General features: G+C 46.9%; 1 protein-coding gene across 2 annotated transcripts in view; it reads left to right on the top strand.

Annotated features, from left to right (window-relative positions):
* The window catches only part of LOC126535555 (G2/mitotic-specific cyclin-B-like), a 71,087-nt gene that overhangs the window by 3,898 nt on the left and 50,532 nt on the right, over positions 1-16,657 (top strand). For both annotated transcript variants that reach the window (XM_050182383.3, XM_055073198.2), the window contains exon 2: positions 5,313-5,450. In XM_050182383.3, the coding sequence (XP_050038340.1) occupies positions 5,313-5,450 (138 nt within the window). The remainder of the gene's footprint in view (positions 1-5,312; positions 5,451-16,657) is intronic.

Genomic DNA, 16,657 nt, shown 5'->3' with positions numbered 1-16,657 from the left:
GTGCACCTGCACTATGTGTGCCTGGGAGTGGGTAACATTACAGAGATTGGAGAGTCCAGATTTAGGCCCAAGTGTGCCGGAAACCAATTAGCTGGATAAGTCAGTTATGTTTGGTTTCATAGTTGAGTTTGTTACTTAGATATTAGTTTATTAGTTATGTTTGCTGAGTTAATATGGCTAGGTAAGTTATTAGTGAATAACTTTAGTTAGATAACTTAGTTAATAAATTGGTTAGCTTGATTAGTGAATTAGTTTTGTTAGATACCTTATTTATTAGTTGTATTAATTATTATGTACTTAGTTTATTGGTTGAGTTGGTTTTGTTACTGTAGTGTTACATTACATAACATGTCAACGATTACAGCTACGAACGCCCCTTCAAGCAGTGGCAGTTCGAGTTCTCCTAAACAAACTCGTCACCATTTGCTTGCTTTACATACCCCCACGTTACCAATTAAACAAACGTGAATTTCAGTCCTTTATAATGAATTGCCAGAACCTTATGTCATTCTTGGCGATTTCAAGGCACACAACAGCCTGTGGGGCGACTCGTATAGATGCGCGAGGTCGTCTTGTTGAACAGTTTTTCGCCTATGGTGCGTGTCTGCTGAATAAGGAACCCATATATTACTGCCTCGCAAACAGAACATTTTCTTCAATTCATCTTGGCATAGTTCCTCGTCTATATTGCCTGAACTTGAATGGAAAGTTACCAAAACTCCTTACAGGAGCGACCACTTCCCCATACTGCTGAGAACATCAAAAGAAAACGAATATACACCACAGGCTCCTCGGTGGAAGGTTGATACAGCCTATTGGGAGAAATTCTGCACTCTTACTAGTATCTCATTGGCTGACATCTCTTCTTTAGGAATTAATGCTGCTGTGGAGTATTTTACGACCCTAATAAAAGATAAAAGGTGCCGCTTCTAAATGCATATCTAAAGTGCTGTGGCATGCGAATGGCGTGTCCCGTGGTGGAACAAAATGTAGGAACGCTCGTAAGAAATGGAACAAAGTGTGGGGGCTGCTATACACTTCTCTCACTGCAGAGAGTCTTGTTAACTTTAAGAAGTCCCAGGGCAGGAGAATACACAGACAGGCCAGAAGAGATTTGGCAGAAGTTCTTATCGAGTATCAACTCGTATACAGATGAGGCCAAACAGTCTGGAACAGGCTTAATAAGGTAAGAGGGTGCCAAACATATTCACTCCCTTTGGTAAACACACAGGGCGACACCTTGCAATACCAGGCAGACTCACTAGGGGTGCACTTCGTGAGCATGTCAAGCTCAACCCATTATTCACAATCCTTTCTCAATTATAAACTAATACAAGAATGCCAGCCATTTATACGTAAATGCTGACAGAATGAACCGTGTAACTGTCCTTTTAGTATTGCAGAGTTGAAAGCTGCCTTGATCTCGTGGAAGAGCTCTGCACCGGGATCTGACAGTCATGTATGAAATGATCAAAAACTTGCACACTGACACACAAGTTACACTACTCACACTTTTGAACGCTATTTGGGCTTGCGGATACCTTCCAACTGCATGGAAAGAAGCCGTTGTGGTCCCTGTTTTGGAACCGGGCGAAGACCCTTCCTCTGTGGCAAGTTATTGCCCGATATAGCTCTCGCAACTACTTGAAAATATTAATCGGCGACTCATCCATTTCCTTGAACTGAGCAAAATGCTTGATTCCTACCAGTGTGGCATCAGAGAAGCGTGGTCCACAAACGATCATCTTGTACGTATTGAAGGAAATACCTGTGACGCATTTGTACAGTTTTTCTTATTCGTATTCCTCGATATAGAGAAGGCATACAACTCAACGTGGTGCTACGGAATCTTGAGACTTGTCCGAAATGGGCATCCATGGCAGTACGCTAAACCTAATAGAAAGTTATTTGTCCAATCGTACCTTCCAAGTAAAAATCGGCAATGTACTGTTATGTCCATTTAAACGGGAAACTGGTGTACCCCAGGGAGCTGTGCTCAGCGCACACTCATTATCGTTAAGATGACCATGCTTCATGACCACCAGCCATTTTTATTGTCTACGTCGACGACATTCAAATAGGTTTCAAATCCTGTAACCTCTGTGTAGAACTGTGTGGACAACAAATACCTGTCAACAAAGAGCACAAATTTCTAGGTATTATACTTGACTATAGGCTCGCTTTCATTCCACACATTACTAAATATTTTAAAGAAAAATGTCGAAAAACAATGAACTGTCCTGAACTTCTGCCCTGCACTACATGGGGTAGTGACAGGAAGTGTTTAATGAATCTTTACAGGAGCCTAATTCCGTCACGATTGGACTATGATGCCATTATATATAACTCTGCTGCGCTGAGTGCGCTAAAGATGCTGGATGCTGTCCACCATCTAGGTATCCGCTTAGCCACTGGCGCTTTCAGGACAAGCTCGATTGAAAGCTTGTATGCAGAATCAAATGAGTGGTCACTCCACTTGCAGAGAACATACATCAGCCTCACATATTTTCTCAGAATCCACTCTAATCATGAGCGTCCATGTTTTAATACCATTACCAATATGACGTTTGCTACACTTTTCTGCAATCAACCCTCTATACGACAGCCTTTCTTGCTGCATGTGAGGGAGCTTAGTGATGAAATGCATGTCCCACTGCTTGAGCATCGCTTAATGCATCCAACCATGCTGTTACCTCCTTGGGAATGGCAGGTGGTGGGACACATCCTTTGTAGGAGTTATACAGTACGCTCCAGAGGTCGAAATCCGAATGCACTTCCTAGAACTTCAGTACAAGCACTCCTGCACAGTTCTACACAGACGCTTCAAAGTTGCATGCCGGGGTGTCCTACGCAGCCGTCGGTCCATCCCTCTCGGAATCCGATGTACTGCATCCGGAAACAAGTATATTTATGGCCGAGGCCTACGCACTATTGTCGGCTATGAAGCATATAAGAAAATCAAAACTCCACAAAGCAGTTATGTATACACACTCCCTAAGCGTCGTGAAGGCTTGATGTCACTCTATACACACAAATCCAGTATTTAATAAACTCTATTCAGTCTTGTGTAAAGCATACATATGTCACCAGCATACCATTATATTCTGGGTGCCTGGCCATAGGGGCATCGAGGGCAACGTTCTGGCGGACAAGATGGTCACGTCAGTTGCGTCGCATGCTGTTAATCCTAGTGCTGCTGTCCCTGTCGCAGATCTGAAGCCTTTCTTACGAAAAAAACTTTGAAACCACTGGCAACGCAAGTGGGATGCAGAAACTAAGCTGCGCATGATAAAGCCACGGTTAGGTTTTTGGCCCTCCACAACAAAACCGCAGCAGACACATGTCCTGTTCTGACAGAATAGGACACGCATTTGGGACCCATAATTTTCTACTTTCTGGAAATGACCCTCCAACCTGTGGTAGATGCGGGGAGAGGCTGACGTCCACGTCCTACTGGAGTGTCTGAAAGCAGAAGCTGAGAGAAACATTTTCCTCTGGCATACCGCTATTGTATCCCACTTCACCTGGCTGTTTCTTGGCCAAGAACCACTTTTTAATGCCAAAGCAGTCTCCAGTTTTTTCATGGTGTTGTCCTACATGTTAAAAGTCCATTACATTCTTAGTGCATCCTCTTTCGAGAAGATGCCATTTTGTTTTATGTAGCACATGTCTCTAGGCCCTTGTGTTTCAAGTGCTCTAACGAGGCAATAGCATCTGACATATTTTGTATATTGTATCATTCTTTCACAATGCATTTTAATGCTCATAGTACACGTCATTTGGCATCGCCATATTCTTATTACATATACATTTTATGCACTTTAGCGCAACTATTTATAAGGCCCCTTTACAGCCACGTCGCATCTATTTCGTATAACTTGTAACTACACTGCGAACTCATTACCATGGACATGGCACTCTTTGGCCATACCTGGCCCTTGCGCCAATAAACACCACACATTCATTCATTCAAACAATTTGAATTATGAATTAAGCCACTGTTGCCAATGCAGTTGAACCTGAAAATGACTCGAGGCGTTGTAGTTAAGAAATTATTGAACGCCGTACAGAAACATGGTGGCCATATGCACGTTGCAATATTCGCACGCCAATGTAGGCAATCGACATGCACAGAATGCCCGTGGCATTCATTAATGTGTGCTCCAGTCCACCTACTTGCGCTGCGGTGCGACCACTATATATATATATATATATATATATATATATATATATATATATAGCTCTCCCATAACGTTATGCACAAGTTTTGTGACCAGATTGAAAGTATTGGAAGACATTGGTAGCACCTTATGGTGTTGTATGTATGTGCACTGTGCAAGTATGACTTCAAGATACCATGATAACAGTGGTGTGCTTTGTTGCTCTTTGCTCAGGGGCTTACAATACTTATTCCGGGTACGTGTGAACCACTGTGGTGTGCTAACAAAATACCATTGTGATCTCAAAAGGCAACTGGCAAGTGTACTGTGCTGCAAAGTTGTCTTGGGAACAAACCGACAATTTATAGAGGCACATACAGGCTTGACTGGTGTTGTTGACCTTGTGCCTATTGTTTCCAAGATTAATGCATTGAAACAAAGATGTGGGTCAAGTAGTGCAGCTGTGATATTTCGGTGAACACAGTACAGTATTCTTCGCGAGTCTACTATTGGTGTTGCTCAATGTGGCAAGGAACTGTTAGATGCCACGATTTCTTAAAGGTACCCTGCGACACCATTTTTGGGTCACATTTGCTCACGCCAAGTAGGGAAAATGGGCAACACTGAAGTCTGTGATCTAACAACAAATGTGTTGCTTGCAGTACTTGCTGTGTCAAGTTTGTTGCTGCTTGTCTTGATGCACAAGTTGGGAGTGGAAAGTGTGATGCTTTTGGGCTTGCCCACCCAGTCATATTTTATGCTGCTACTTGCCCGACGCAGCAGCATAAACCAGTAGCAAGACATTGAGTACCAGTACCAAGACATTGTACCTAGCCTCTGAGGCTTGCCACTAAGTTTTTCTCAGATTTTGAAGTCGGGGACCTTATTTAAAGAAAAAAATGGTCTACAATGTACCATTAGTTACTCGTTTAGGTGAAGACCAAACATTTTTCATTAATCAATACTCTTTAAGGTATGGTACTGCAAACTTGCTATCTAATGGTATGTGCCTGTTTTGAATATGAAGTCCATTTGTTTCACTTTTATGCAAGCTTCCTTAATTTTAGAGATTATCAGCATATCAGTTCAGATTTTGCAAAACATGGTGTCAGTGGCTGGACATGCTTACTTTTTTATGCTACTTTGGTGCAGGCTGGGTTAGAAAACCTGACAGCTGCTAAGAAGCCCGCCCCAGCCAGCCAGAAGGCAGCCACTGCTGGCCAGAAGCCAGTGAAACAGTCCTCGCAGCGACCACCACTGCGCCAGCCCAACAGACTGCCAGCTCCAAAGGCAAGATTGGGAGAATGGAACGCATGCATATCAGTGCAGAGTTTTTTCAGTAGAGCGAGCAGCAGTGCTAGTTTGGGTGACATGATGGCACTGAGCATCTCATCTCTGAAAACCCTCATTACATTTGCCAAGGTTGACGACTGGGCGTGTTGGTATAGCATACTAGAGGTTGGATTGGAGAACATTTTGACGTGACACACACCACAGAGCGCTATTGTCATTCTATAGGCGCCAGGCACGAGAAGTTTTGACCAGTGGCTGCCTTTGTGCGGCAGCACCACGAATGTAATGGCATGTGACAGGGGCTGCCGCCGGCTAGATTTATTTAATGTTCTGTTGTTATTTTCTCGTTTGTGTTGCTGAGATGCCATGTGAAACCAAACCTGATCAAACAGGTTTCGTTTTTGGGTGCACGAGCAGTTGCTGAAATATGACTAAAGCTGGTTAGGCCAATTGTTTTTCCTCAGGGTCTCGCCAGATGGAACGATAAAAAGACTGGATATGTGCAGTCTGTATGCCACAGTATGTACAGTTCTCTACAATTGAAAAGTTATACTCGAAACGCATGGTCGCTGGCGCTTTTTGCACAGACTACAAGCGCTGGGTACACTGAGCTGATGCAGTGTGGTATGCAGTGAAAGCGAGAACCTTTGCGACTGAGTGTGACTGCATTGTTAGTCCCGGGTCGGTCACCTAGTGCTCACCTGTGGCGGAAAAAGGTGCCAGCTACGTGCTCAGAGTATCGTGGTTCAATTGCTGAGCACTGTACATTTCCGGTGCTGCTTTGCTATGGGGTAGGTGTTGCAACATTAATGAAGCAGCCATTCACACAAGAGCTTCGTGTTGCATGTGAATTGCCTGTCTTCACTTCCACAGGTGTAACAACGAACTCAGATTTGTAGTTGTCGTGTTGTAGTGTTTAGACAAACTTCTTGCTGGGCATGGCTATGTTAGGAGGAGTTGCTCATTCAAAGGGACAGACACAGGAAAAACAAAGCAGACGGAAAAGTGCAAACTATAATCTGCTTTTATTAGTTTGGAAACTGCATGTGTAAGCATTGTTCACACCTGCTTAAAAGGAGGGGGAGGAAGAGGAGATAGCAAATCAAGCTTGCCTCAAGTCTGCAAAAGTTGTGCAGAACTTTTCTACGTCATACAAGGTGACAGAAGCGTCACTTACAGTAATTGCCCTTTTCATTGATGCAGGGTGTCTACCAACCGGGAAAACCGGGAATTCTCGGGGATTTTGAGTAGTCTGGAAAAACTCGGGGGAAAACTCGGGGAATTTGTCTCTATCAGGGAAAATTAGCTGTAATTTTGTTGAAAGGGTCGAAAGTCGCGGTAATTCTGGATCGAGCAACAGACGGAAATCGTAATGAATAGTCTTTGACCTCCTGTCGGTGGCTGGAGGAGTTGTCAGTGTACAGTCAACGACCAACTTTCCGGATTTCCGATAATTTGGACGGCTTCGCGGCACCACCACGTCTCCCTAGAGTCAATGTATCAGAACATCTATAAATTTCGCACGCAAGAACTCTTCGCCGTCCGATTTTCCGGACGTTTTGTCGTGACTGCAGGTCCGAAACTGTATTAATAAAAGCTGCCACTGCTGCCATATTGATTACCTCACCGCCTGAAATCTGTGCTCTGGCACGCAGATCCGCTGGCAGCCGTAGCCATCGCTGCGGCAACGCTAGGCCTCGCTGCTTTGACGTTCGCTATAAGCTGTTGTGTGGGGTGGGATGGGGTTCCCGCAGCGGTTCTGACCGAAGCCCCGGGAAACCGAGGTTCGTAAGTGAAGCGACCCTTCCCGTGTCCGCACGGCAAGCAAACGCCGCCGACGCACTTGGCGTCGCGAGGCTTCCGAGCCTAGGCCTTCTCGCCCCTTTCAATCGGGAGGTGTCATCTGGCATGTGAACTCCTTTTTAATAATAAACGGCCGCAAGCTGGCTGAGTCTTCATTCCGGTTTTCATCGGGAGCAGTTAGCTCCGTGCCATCCTTCTCTGCGTCTGCGCTCGCCACGCGTCCGCTGGGCATGGGCCCCCACTTGCCTGCCGCTGCCGACATATCTTTTGGCGACGAGGATGGGATTCCCGCTGCGGTTCCGACCGAAGCCCCGGGAGGCCAACGAGCTTCGTAAGTGAAGCGACCCTTCCTGTGTCTGCACGGCAAGCAAACGCCGCCGCCGCACTTGGCATCGCGAGGCTTCCGAGCCTAGGCCTTCTCGCCCCCTTTGTTCTTCCTTGCCCCATTCCTGCTGCGAGCTCCGGCTTGTTTTCTGCACTGTCTCCTGCACGATACCGGGCATGGAGTCTTTTACGGCGAACCTTCCCGTTTTTCTGGAAGTGCCCGGGCCAACGTTAATTCCATGGCATCGATGGAAAAAAATTTTTCAGGCCCACCTCGAAGCGGCCGGCGGTGGAGACTGGACGGACGCACGACGAGCGTCCGTGCTCGTCAGCGCTCTCGGGTGTGAGGGACAACGGCAGTACTTTGCAGACGAGGAGCAGGAAGCAGCAAGGCAGTTAACCGGCACAGCGTCAAGCGAGGCAGCAAGGCAGTTAACCGGCATAGCGTCAAGCGAGGCAGCAAGGCAGTTAACCGGCATAGCGTCAAGCGAGGCAGCAAGGCAGTTAACCGGCACAGCGTCAAGCGAGGCAGCAAGGCAGTTAACCGGCATAGCGTCAAGCGAGGCAGCAAGGCAGTTAACCGGCACAGCATCAAGCGAGGCAGCAAGGCAGTCGACCGGCACAGCGTCAACGTCAAGTGATGCGGTCCCGCCAGTGTCAGTTCCAAAAACTCTTGCAGCAGCTTGACCGGCTGTTCGCCGCGTCAAATGTTCTGGCAGAGGCACGAATTCACCAGTTGAATGCACTTCGAGGGAGGATTCCTGGAATTCGTGACCGCATTGAAGGAGAAGGCGGTACAGTGCAACTTCGGCACAACCTACAACGAGCACGTCCGAGACCAAATAATACATGGGGTAGCGAACGTCAGCGTTAGCGAAAAGTTGCTGGCTCATGGCGAAACCCTGTCCCTGGACAAGGCAGAAGAAATTGGACGCTCGTTAGAAGCCTTGCATCGAGCAAACTGCGCGTTCGGCTCCGAAAATGTACGAAAAATCGAGGCATCTCAACTTGGCGTGCCGTCGACGGGCCAAGATGGCAGACTTCTTCCGGGGAGCCGCCAAGATGGCCGACGTAGTCCGGGAGGCCATGAAGAGGGCCGACTTCTTCCGAGGAGCCGCCAAGAGGGCCGACTTCTTCCGAGGAGCCGCCAAGAGGGCAGACTTCTTCCGAGGAGCCGCCAAGAGGGCCGACTTCTTCCGAGGAGCCGCCAAGAGGGCCGACTTCTTCCGAGGAGCCGCCAAGAGGGCCGACTTCTTCAGAGGAGCCGCCAAGAGGGCAGACTTCTTCAGAGGAGCCGCCAAGAGGGCAGACTTCTTCAGAGGAGCCGCCAAGAGGGCCGACATTTCGCACATGGCTCCTCCGAGAACCGTGGTGCATGCGATCGGTGTGGCAGCACGAAACATATTGCAACGTACAGGAATTGTGCAGCAAGAAACCGGCGGTGCAACCCCTGCCACACGTTGGGCCATTTTGCATCAGTGTGCCGAAAAACCCGTACTGTTCAGCACGTCTCTTCCGCAGAGACGTGGTCTTTGTCAACTTCTGCAGGACAGCCGTCCGCGTCTATCTTGACGGTGAGCACTTTGGAAACAAAATGATTTACAAGTTCCGGTCGTAGTGAACGGCGTCTCCATGTGACTGCCGGTGGATACGGGAGTGTCTGTCTCATTCATGACGGCCGAAGATTTTGGAAAGCACTTTGGTCGACAGCACAGACTGTCGCAAACAACAGTGGACTTGAAAAATTTCTCCAAGCAACACATCGACATTCAAGGCCTGTTTCAAGCCACTGTCCAGTTTTTCCAAAGGTCATGCTCCTTCACGTTCCACGTAACGACTACAGGAACATCACTGCTGGGTTTAGACGCCATCCAACGCTTGGGCATACAGATCGACGGTTCGTCGCTGACATGTCGTCTACCATCGCTTCCTTCAGTACAGAGCCCCAGAGGTGTGCCTCCGGGTTTTGATCGCCTTTCCAGTGACGAGTTGGGTCTCGTCAACAACTTTGTGCACCGAATTCATCGGTAGCAAGATGCGCAACCAGTATCTTCAAAGTTGCGCCGACTACCCCTGGCTCTCCGTGACCAGGTCACACATGAATTGCGACGTCATCGAGCGCGTCGAGGCTACTGAGTGGGTGTCTCCACTCGTGGTGGTGCGCAAGAAGGATGGAACCATGCGGCTCTGTGTAGATCCACGGGAACAGCAGTCTTGTGTCTCAAGTTCAGGAAAGGGTCTTGCAGAAACAGTCGCAGACTTAACTGTACGTAGACAAACGTAGAGGTGCTCAGGCAACTCGTGTCAAGGTGGGAGACACTGTCAGAATAAGATTTAACAGGAAAGGATTCTTTAAGTACAGTAAACCTCGTAAAGTCAAGGCCCAGATAGGACTATCTATTTTTGTACTCAGTGATGGGAAGACATGGCATGTGTCTAAGTTAACCCTAGTGATAAAGGATTCAGCAGATAGTACATTGTGTACAAGTGATAGAGACTTTTCGTACTCATATTCAAACTTGGATAGTCATTCCGATGACTGTAGTGACATCCTCCTTTCATAGGCATCAGTTAAGTAGTGCGTTTGACTGTATCGCTTCAGAGTCTGCACAGTCAGCAGTCGTCTGATTCCGTGGGGGAATCGGTAGCCTCCCAGGACTTGTTGGGACGTCGAGAGGAGCTTCCTGGGCAACCCTCTCCAGCTTTGAGCGATAACCACATTCAATTGTCCAACCAGGGGGAGGGAAATAGTAGTGGGACGACTGGGTCTTCGAAGTTGACCGATACGCGTCGCAACCCCCAAAGTTCTTCTGAGGTGCGCACGCGTCCTCATCTTGACGGAAAACGGCCTCCGTGGCTCGATTTTGTTTCTGTAGTGTAGAGCGTATTTCCGTCTTCGAAATGCCACGGCTAGGGGCTTCGTTGTGACATTTAGGAGACAGTCCACATGTTTCATTAACACAGGTATAAAATGTGCTCCTTGTTGCAGTGCAGTGAGTTTTCTGCAGTGTTCCTTGTCAGACTTTGTTTGAGTGACTGCCTGTGTTTTGGTGCCCAAGACTGGTGCACGTGTATGTGAACTTGGGCGGAGACGGCCTAAATTTGTTGTGGACTTAAGTGCGTGCTTTGTGTGTGACGGTGCGCGTGTGTGAACGTAGGGGGGAACGAACTGAAATTGCCTTTGGACTTAAGTGCGCGTCTTGTGTGTGCGTTTCACTGTATGCTTGCTTTGTTTCCAGGGGGGGATGATGTAGTATAGTGTCGCCCCCTGTCAGATCTCTGTGTTATCATACATTTATGTTTCATAGTAGTTTAGCTAGATGGCGCACGCCCCTTTCTGTCATGTGACGAGCTGGGACCAATCGGGAGGTGTGATCTGGCATGTGAAGTCCTTTTGCATAATAAACGGCCGCCAGCCGGCCGAGTCTTTGTTCCGGTTTTCATCGGGAGCAGTTAGCTCCTTGTCATCCTTCTCTGCGTTGGCGCTCGCCGCGCGTTCACCGCATGCCAGGCCCCCGCTTGCCTGCCGCTGCCGACACAACATAAGCTTTTTGCCGTTGGGTGCAGTGTTCTTTATTGAAAAAATTCGCTGCTGTCAGCAATGGCACGGACTCCGCCTTTGCGGTCCTCGCGATTGGCCTAGAAAGCACTGTGCGTTGCATAATGCCAGTTCCTGAAAGTCAGCTTCGCCTCCGTATAGAAATCTTACTTGGTGAAGCATGTGGAAAAGTATGGCAGTGAAGCGTAATAAGCGTGGGAAGGGGCAATCGCCACGGTACACAGTATGTATTCCTTAATTATACACACGTGCAATCGGTATTTCCTGTCGCAGTGCGAGCACTGATATGCCTAATACGTGTCCCGAAAGGCCTTCAGAGCGTTTTCGAATGTGCCTGTGGTGGTTTGAGCCACTAAGGGCAGTAACATGCATTTTTTTTCCAACTGGCCGATTTTTCGGACGTTTTCGCGGCCCCTAAGGAGTTCGAAAACTCGGACGTGGACTCTGCAACTGACAAAGATGCTTCAAATGTTCTGTGGAGCGAACGAGTGGCGGAAGGAGTACAGAAACAAAGGACCTGCGCATTGAGGAATGAACGGGAAAGGAAGCATGCTGCCGCCATTTTGAAGGAGCTTGAGCTCGGAAAAGTGTTGGCTGATGCCAAGATGCAAGTGTCCCTAATGCAAACAAAAATAAACATTTTAAAGCAGTGAAACATAACAGTGAGGCATTGTGCATGGGCTGAGAGTATGTCAGGACATTTGAGGTTGACTTACGAGCTGTTTAGAGAGAATCTCAGTCGTGACAAAGTTCGCGCCTCATACCACTGAGCTTGCTATCAGTTGATAGAAATAGCACATATTCAACGATATTTGCTTTTGTATGCATCTCCTTTTTTATTCGCATTTGAGAATGTTTGACTCGATTTGCAATTTTCTTCGAAGATATCTTATTTGCTGTGCATTTTACTAACCCCACCCTTCCATTTTCTTTTTGAATAACATGAACACTACTCCTCAGTATTCAAATTGGATTAAGTAATTTTTTAAATTTTTTTGATATGCTTACTAGAGAATTACCGCATCGGGCGATATGGTTTCAGCTTGTCTTGACATAAAACTAGTTCTGCATCACTCAGGGAATTTTGCAAAGGCACACGGGGAAAACCTGGAAAACTCAGGGAATTTGGAAATGTCAACTTGGTAGACACCCTGTTGATGTTAAAAGCTTCTAAAAGCTCACGGGTTATTTTGCTCTTGCTCGTGCCTAGAATGTTCTCGAATGCTAGTTCACATCCTTTGCATGCATTGCAATAAGTGGGCAAGTTTGCTCCTCTTTTCGAATTGACAATGCATGCTCGGAAGGGTTTGGGTGCGAGCTAGTTGGTACGGATCATTCATATTTAAAACAGCGCCAAAAAACACAGACAAGGGAGGACACAGGACGAGCGCTGTCTGGGTGCTACTGGACAGTGCTCGTCCCGTGTCCTCCCTTGTCAGTGTTCTTTGGTGCTGTTTTAAATATGAATGCATGCTCCTCTGCACATTCATACATGCAACAGGGGAGCATACACATTCGTATACCACGTCTGTGGCGCATTTCATGTTTCGGCAGGCTTTATTCCACAACCACATCGTTCGGCTCCTTCTGTGCTGATTCTCGGGCAAAGCACAGTGAGCTTATTTGAAGCGGGAAAAGCCACGGGGATTCCATGCCTGTTTGCCACTTTTCTTTTGGGCGACTGTGCATACATTAAATGGTCGTCTTCTTTCGGAACAAGACCATGTTTGTTTTCTGTTTTTCTACCTTATGAAGTTTTTCAGCCACAGCTGTGATGACCGCACGATGGACCTGCACACAAAAACGTCTGCTCAAATGAATAGCACTTTATTTCATATGTTCATTACATAGAAGCGGGCCTATGCATGTGAAAATGCGTAGAGTGCTAATGTTGCATTTGCGGTCCTCTCCTACAGCAAATTTTCCGCTAGAAATGTGCACTTATTCGGTGCTGTTATGTTATCATATACAGTAGTACCTCGTTAACTCTTACTCGCATATCTAGAAAAAGTGGCCAAGTCGAAATTTGCTGCCGCACTGAATCATTTCCCACATGTGCCACATATTTATTGCTCTTTATCTCGGAATTATTTTGGGGCCAAATTGCAGATATCTCGATATCTTGACTGAGAATGAAACAAAATCTCTGCTTTCGGTCCTGTTAAGTTTGGCCGAGCAGGGCTCCGAGCCGAGACAAGAATATGACTCCGAACGGCGAACGTTATTTTAAACTGGCGTAACTGCTGCCGGTAGATACAGAACATCCTCGGCGTGGCTCCGCTATCCTTTTTAAAAGCCTCGCCTTCACGAAGGGAGAGGGAAACTCAACCCTCCTCACAATAACAACCATTATCACGCTGACATTACATTATGAACATTGTCACGCTGACAGGCTCACCGGCCTTCGGACATCCGGGCATCCACGGCAACGGGCATCCGCGTGAGTGCAACAGCTCCTCCCCACGGAAGAATGGAGGGGGGGGGTGTTCCCAGAAGGTCCACCCTGCGACAAGAACTCACTTTCGAAAGTTTGTCGAGGTTGACAGAACAGCACATTTGTTTCCTTTTAAGCAGTTCAAGCGGGCGAAGTCTCGCCAGGTGGGTCCAGGGTACGGAGTGATTCCGGCGTACTGGGCGCTACTGATGCGTAAATGGATCGGGTGCCAGGACCTCTGGTGAGCCCAGAGGCCACAGGGTTGCTTATAGAGGTGTCCATGGCCAAATCAGGCACATTCTGGACAGAGGAGCCCGTGGTATGAAGTGGTTGTGGAGTATTGAGTTACTCTGGGGTAGACGGATCGGGCACCAGCTTCTCGGATGATCGCAGATGTCGGAGGGTTGCTTGTTGAGGCGTCCATGGCAAAGATCCTGGGCATAGGCAAGAAGGCAAGCACCACAACAACCGCCGAATGTGGCCCGGCCCGACCCCGATACGCAGAGGGTTTTGGAATCTTTCTAAAAGGAACAGAACTGACTAGTGAGGCCCCCGACAGGCCCAGGCCAGATGAATTCAGAGTGAACGCTTTGCTGCATTACTGCCGAGTGACGCCGAGTGAGAGAAGGCCCTGCTCAGGCCATCTGCATTTGCATGCAGAGATCCTTTCTTGTGTTTAACCTTGAACGCTCACGGTTGCAAACTGAGGCTCCAACATAGCAATCTACCATTTTTGTTCGACATTTGTTGAAGCCATGCGAGTGGCCTATGATCTGTAATAAAAATAAATTCTGAACCAGACAAGTAACACGAGAGCTTCTCTACAGGCCACACCAGGCATTCATTCTTTTTCTGTAGTACTGTAGGCTTGTTCGCGAGCAGTCAACTTTCGGCTCGCTTACAGAATCGGTTGTTCGTGCCTATGCTCGGTTTCCTGGCTTAATACTACACCCACCCCTTTTTTGCTGGCGTCACACTGCATAAGAACTGGCCTTGTAGTCCGGACTTGCGAGGACCGGCTTATCTGCGAGTGCAGCTTTCAAAGAAGCAAATGCATCTGTTTGGCTTCGTCCCATTTTACCCGATTATGGGCATCTTTCTCCAATGTGTCTAAGTGAGCTAGCAACCTCCGAGAAGCCCTTGATGTAGTTTGGTAATAACCTACCATCCCTACAAACGCGCGGATTTCGGTTTTCGTTTCTGGCTGCGGAAACTGATCGCCAGAATCTTCACAGGGTGTGTACTGACTGGGAAAACCGGGAATTCTCGGGGATTTTGAGTAGTCTGGAAAAACTTCGGGGTAAATTAGCTGTAATTTTATTGAAAATGTCGAAAGTCGCGCTAATGGTGGCTCGAGTAGCAGACGGGAATCATAACAAATCACCTTTGACACCCTGTCGTTCCAGTCTGCCACCGAATTCCGGCGCCAGATCCAGACTCTGATCCCCATATAGTGGTGGTTTTCCAGAGCAGGGCTAAACGTGATGTAGTCCTTAATAAGGCCAGGAAGCACAGGCTCGCTACGAATGAGATCGGATTTCCTAATAACCAGTCTGTCTACATAAATGAGCACCTCTGCCCGCAGCTCAAGAAGCTGCTAGGCATGGCCATTGCTAGGAAAAAAGTAAACTGGCGTTTTGCATGGGCTAAGAACGGAAAGATTTTCGCTCGTCAGACACGCATCACCTGTCCTGCGTATATCATGTTAATCAGACTTGGACGAAATGCAACGTCCCACCACCGTTCACTAAAAGTGTTTTTGTTATTTGTTCACGTTAAGCTTATCTTTTGTTTATAAATAAATACTCCCGGTGACATTGTAGTGCGGCACAACTGCAACTACTTGAAGTTCTTGCAATTGAATGCGCACTCTGAAAAGAACAAGTGTGATGAGCTTTCCATGTTTTTAAGCAAATTTTCTCTTAATTTAATGTGATCATGGTAACTGAGACTTGGTACAAGCAAGAGAGTGATGTACTTCACCTTCTTGGATATCAATCTTCTTTCTTAAACTGGCCTTCCCGTCACGGAGGCAGCGTGCTGCAGTTAATATCGAACGAGTTTTCTTGCACCTTGATCCCAGAGTTCTCTGCTATAACGCCAGATTTATGAAATTTTAAGTACAAAAAATGTTTCTGTGGTTGTGTATTGTCCACCTGATGGAAAGGCCGATAACTTTATTTCTTTCTTTGAAAAGATTCTCAGTTTCGTGCGTCTAAACGACATGAATTTTTCAGTTAGTGATTTCAATGTTAATCTTTTACAAAGTACTTCACAATCCCAGGAACTACAACTACTCCTCCACTCTTTACTGCTGGAATGTTATTACAGAACCTACGCATTAAGTCGTACATCTGAAACACTACTCGATCTAGTCGTCAACTGTTCTTAAGATACCACGAAATCGGGAGTGATTGTAGCAGATATGAGCGATCATTTGCCGAAATACATGTTCTGTAGGCTTCATCAGGCTTCAAAACCAGTGTGTCAGTCTCAGTCATTTCTTTTCTAGAAAATTAATTACAAAACACTTTCCGGCAAAAAATTAATATTGATTGGAGTTTGGTGCTTCTATGTCGGGGCGCTGATGATGCATATGATCAACTCATGCGCTCCCTTAAGGAAGCGTATGACAACTCCTTTAAATATAAAAGAGTAAAGAAGTCAACTAGAAAACGGAAACCGTGGCTTAATGATGAATGCCTTATGATGATCTTGGAAGGATTCACTGTATCATAAGTTTGTCAGAACAAGGAACCCTGATGATCTTGCAGGCTTAAGAAATACTGGAACTATGTTACGAAATTTGTACGAAATGCTAGAAAGCTGTATTATGAGAACCTATTTGAAGAGGTGAGTAATCGGAGCAGTCTATTATGGAGCGAAATGAAAAAGCTGATGTCCACAATAGTGTAGACTTGAACTTGTAGTTGAGGATAGAATGCTATTAGCAAAGGTGTTTAATGTCTGGAAAAAAGTACTCGCGACACAGCAGTAACCCAGTATTTGGGCACACGGAACGCACATACAGCTTTTCTTCAACCTGCAGATCCACATGAAGTTTGCACAATATTCATGTCATTA

This window comes from Dermacentor andersoni, chromosome 7 (assembly GCF_023375885.2).
Source record: "Dermacentor andersoni chromosome 7, qqDerAnde1_hic_scaffold, whole genome shotgun sequence".
NCBI classification, from domain to species: Eukaryota; Metazoa; Arthropoda; class Arachnida; order Ixodida; family Ixodidae; genus Dermacentor; species Dermacentor andersoni.
This window is presented reverse-complemented; position numbering and strand designations above follow the sequence as displayed.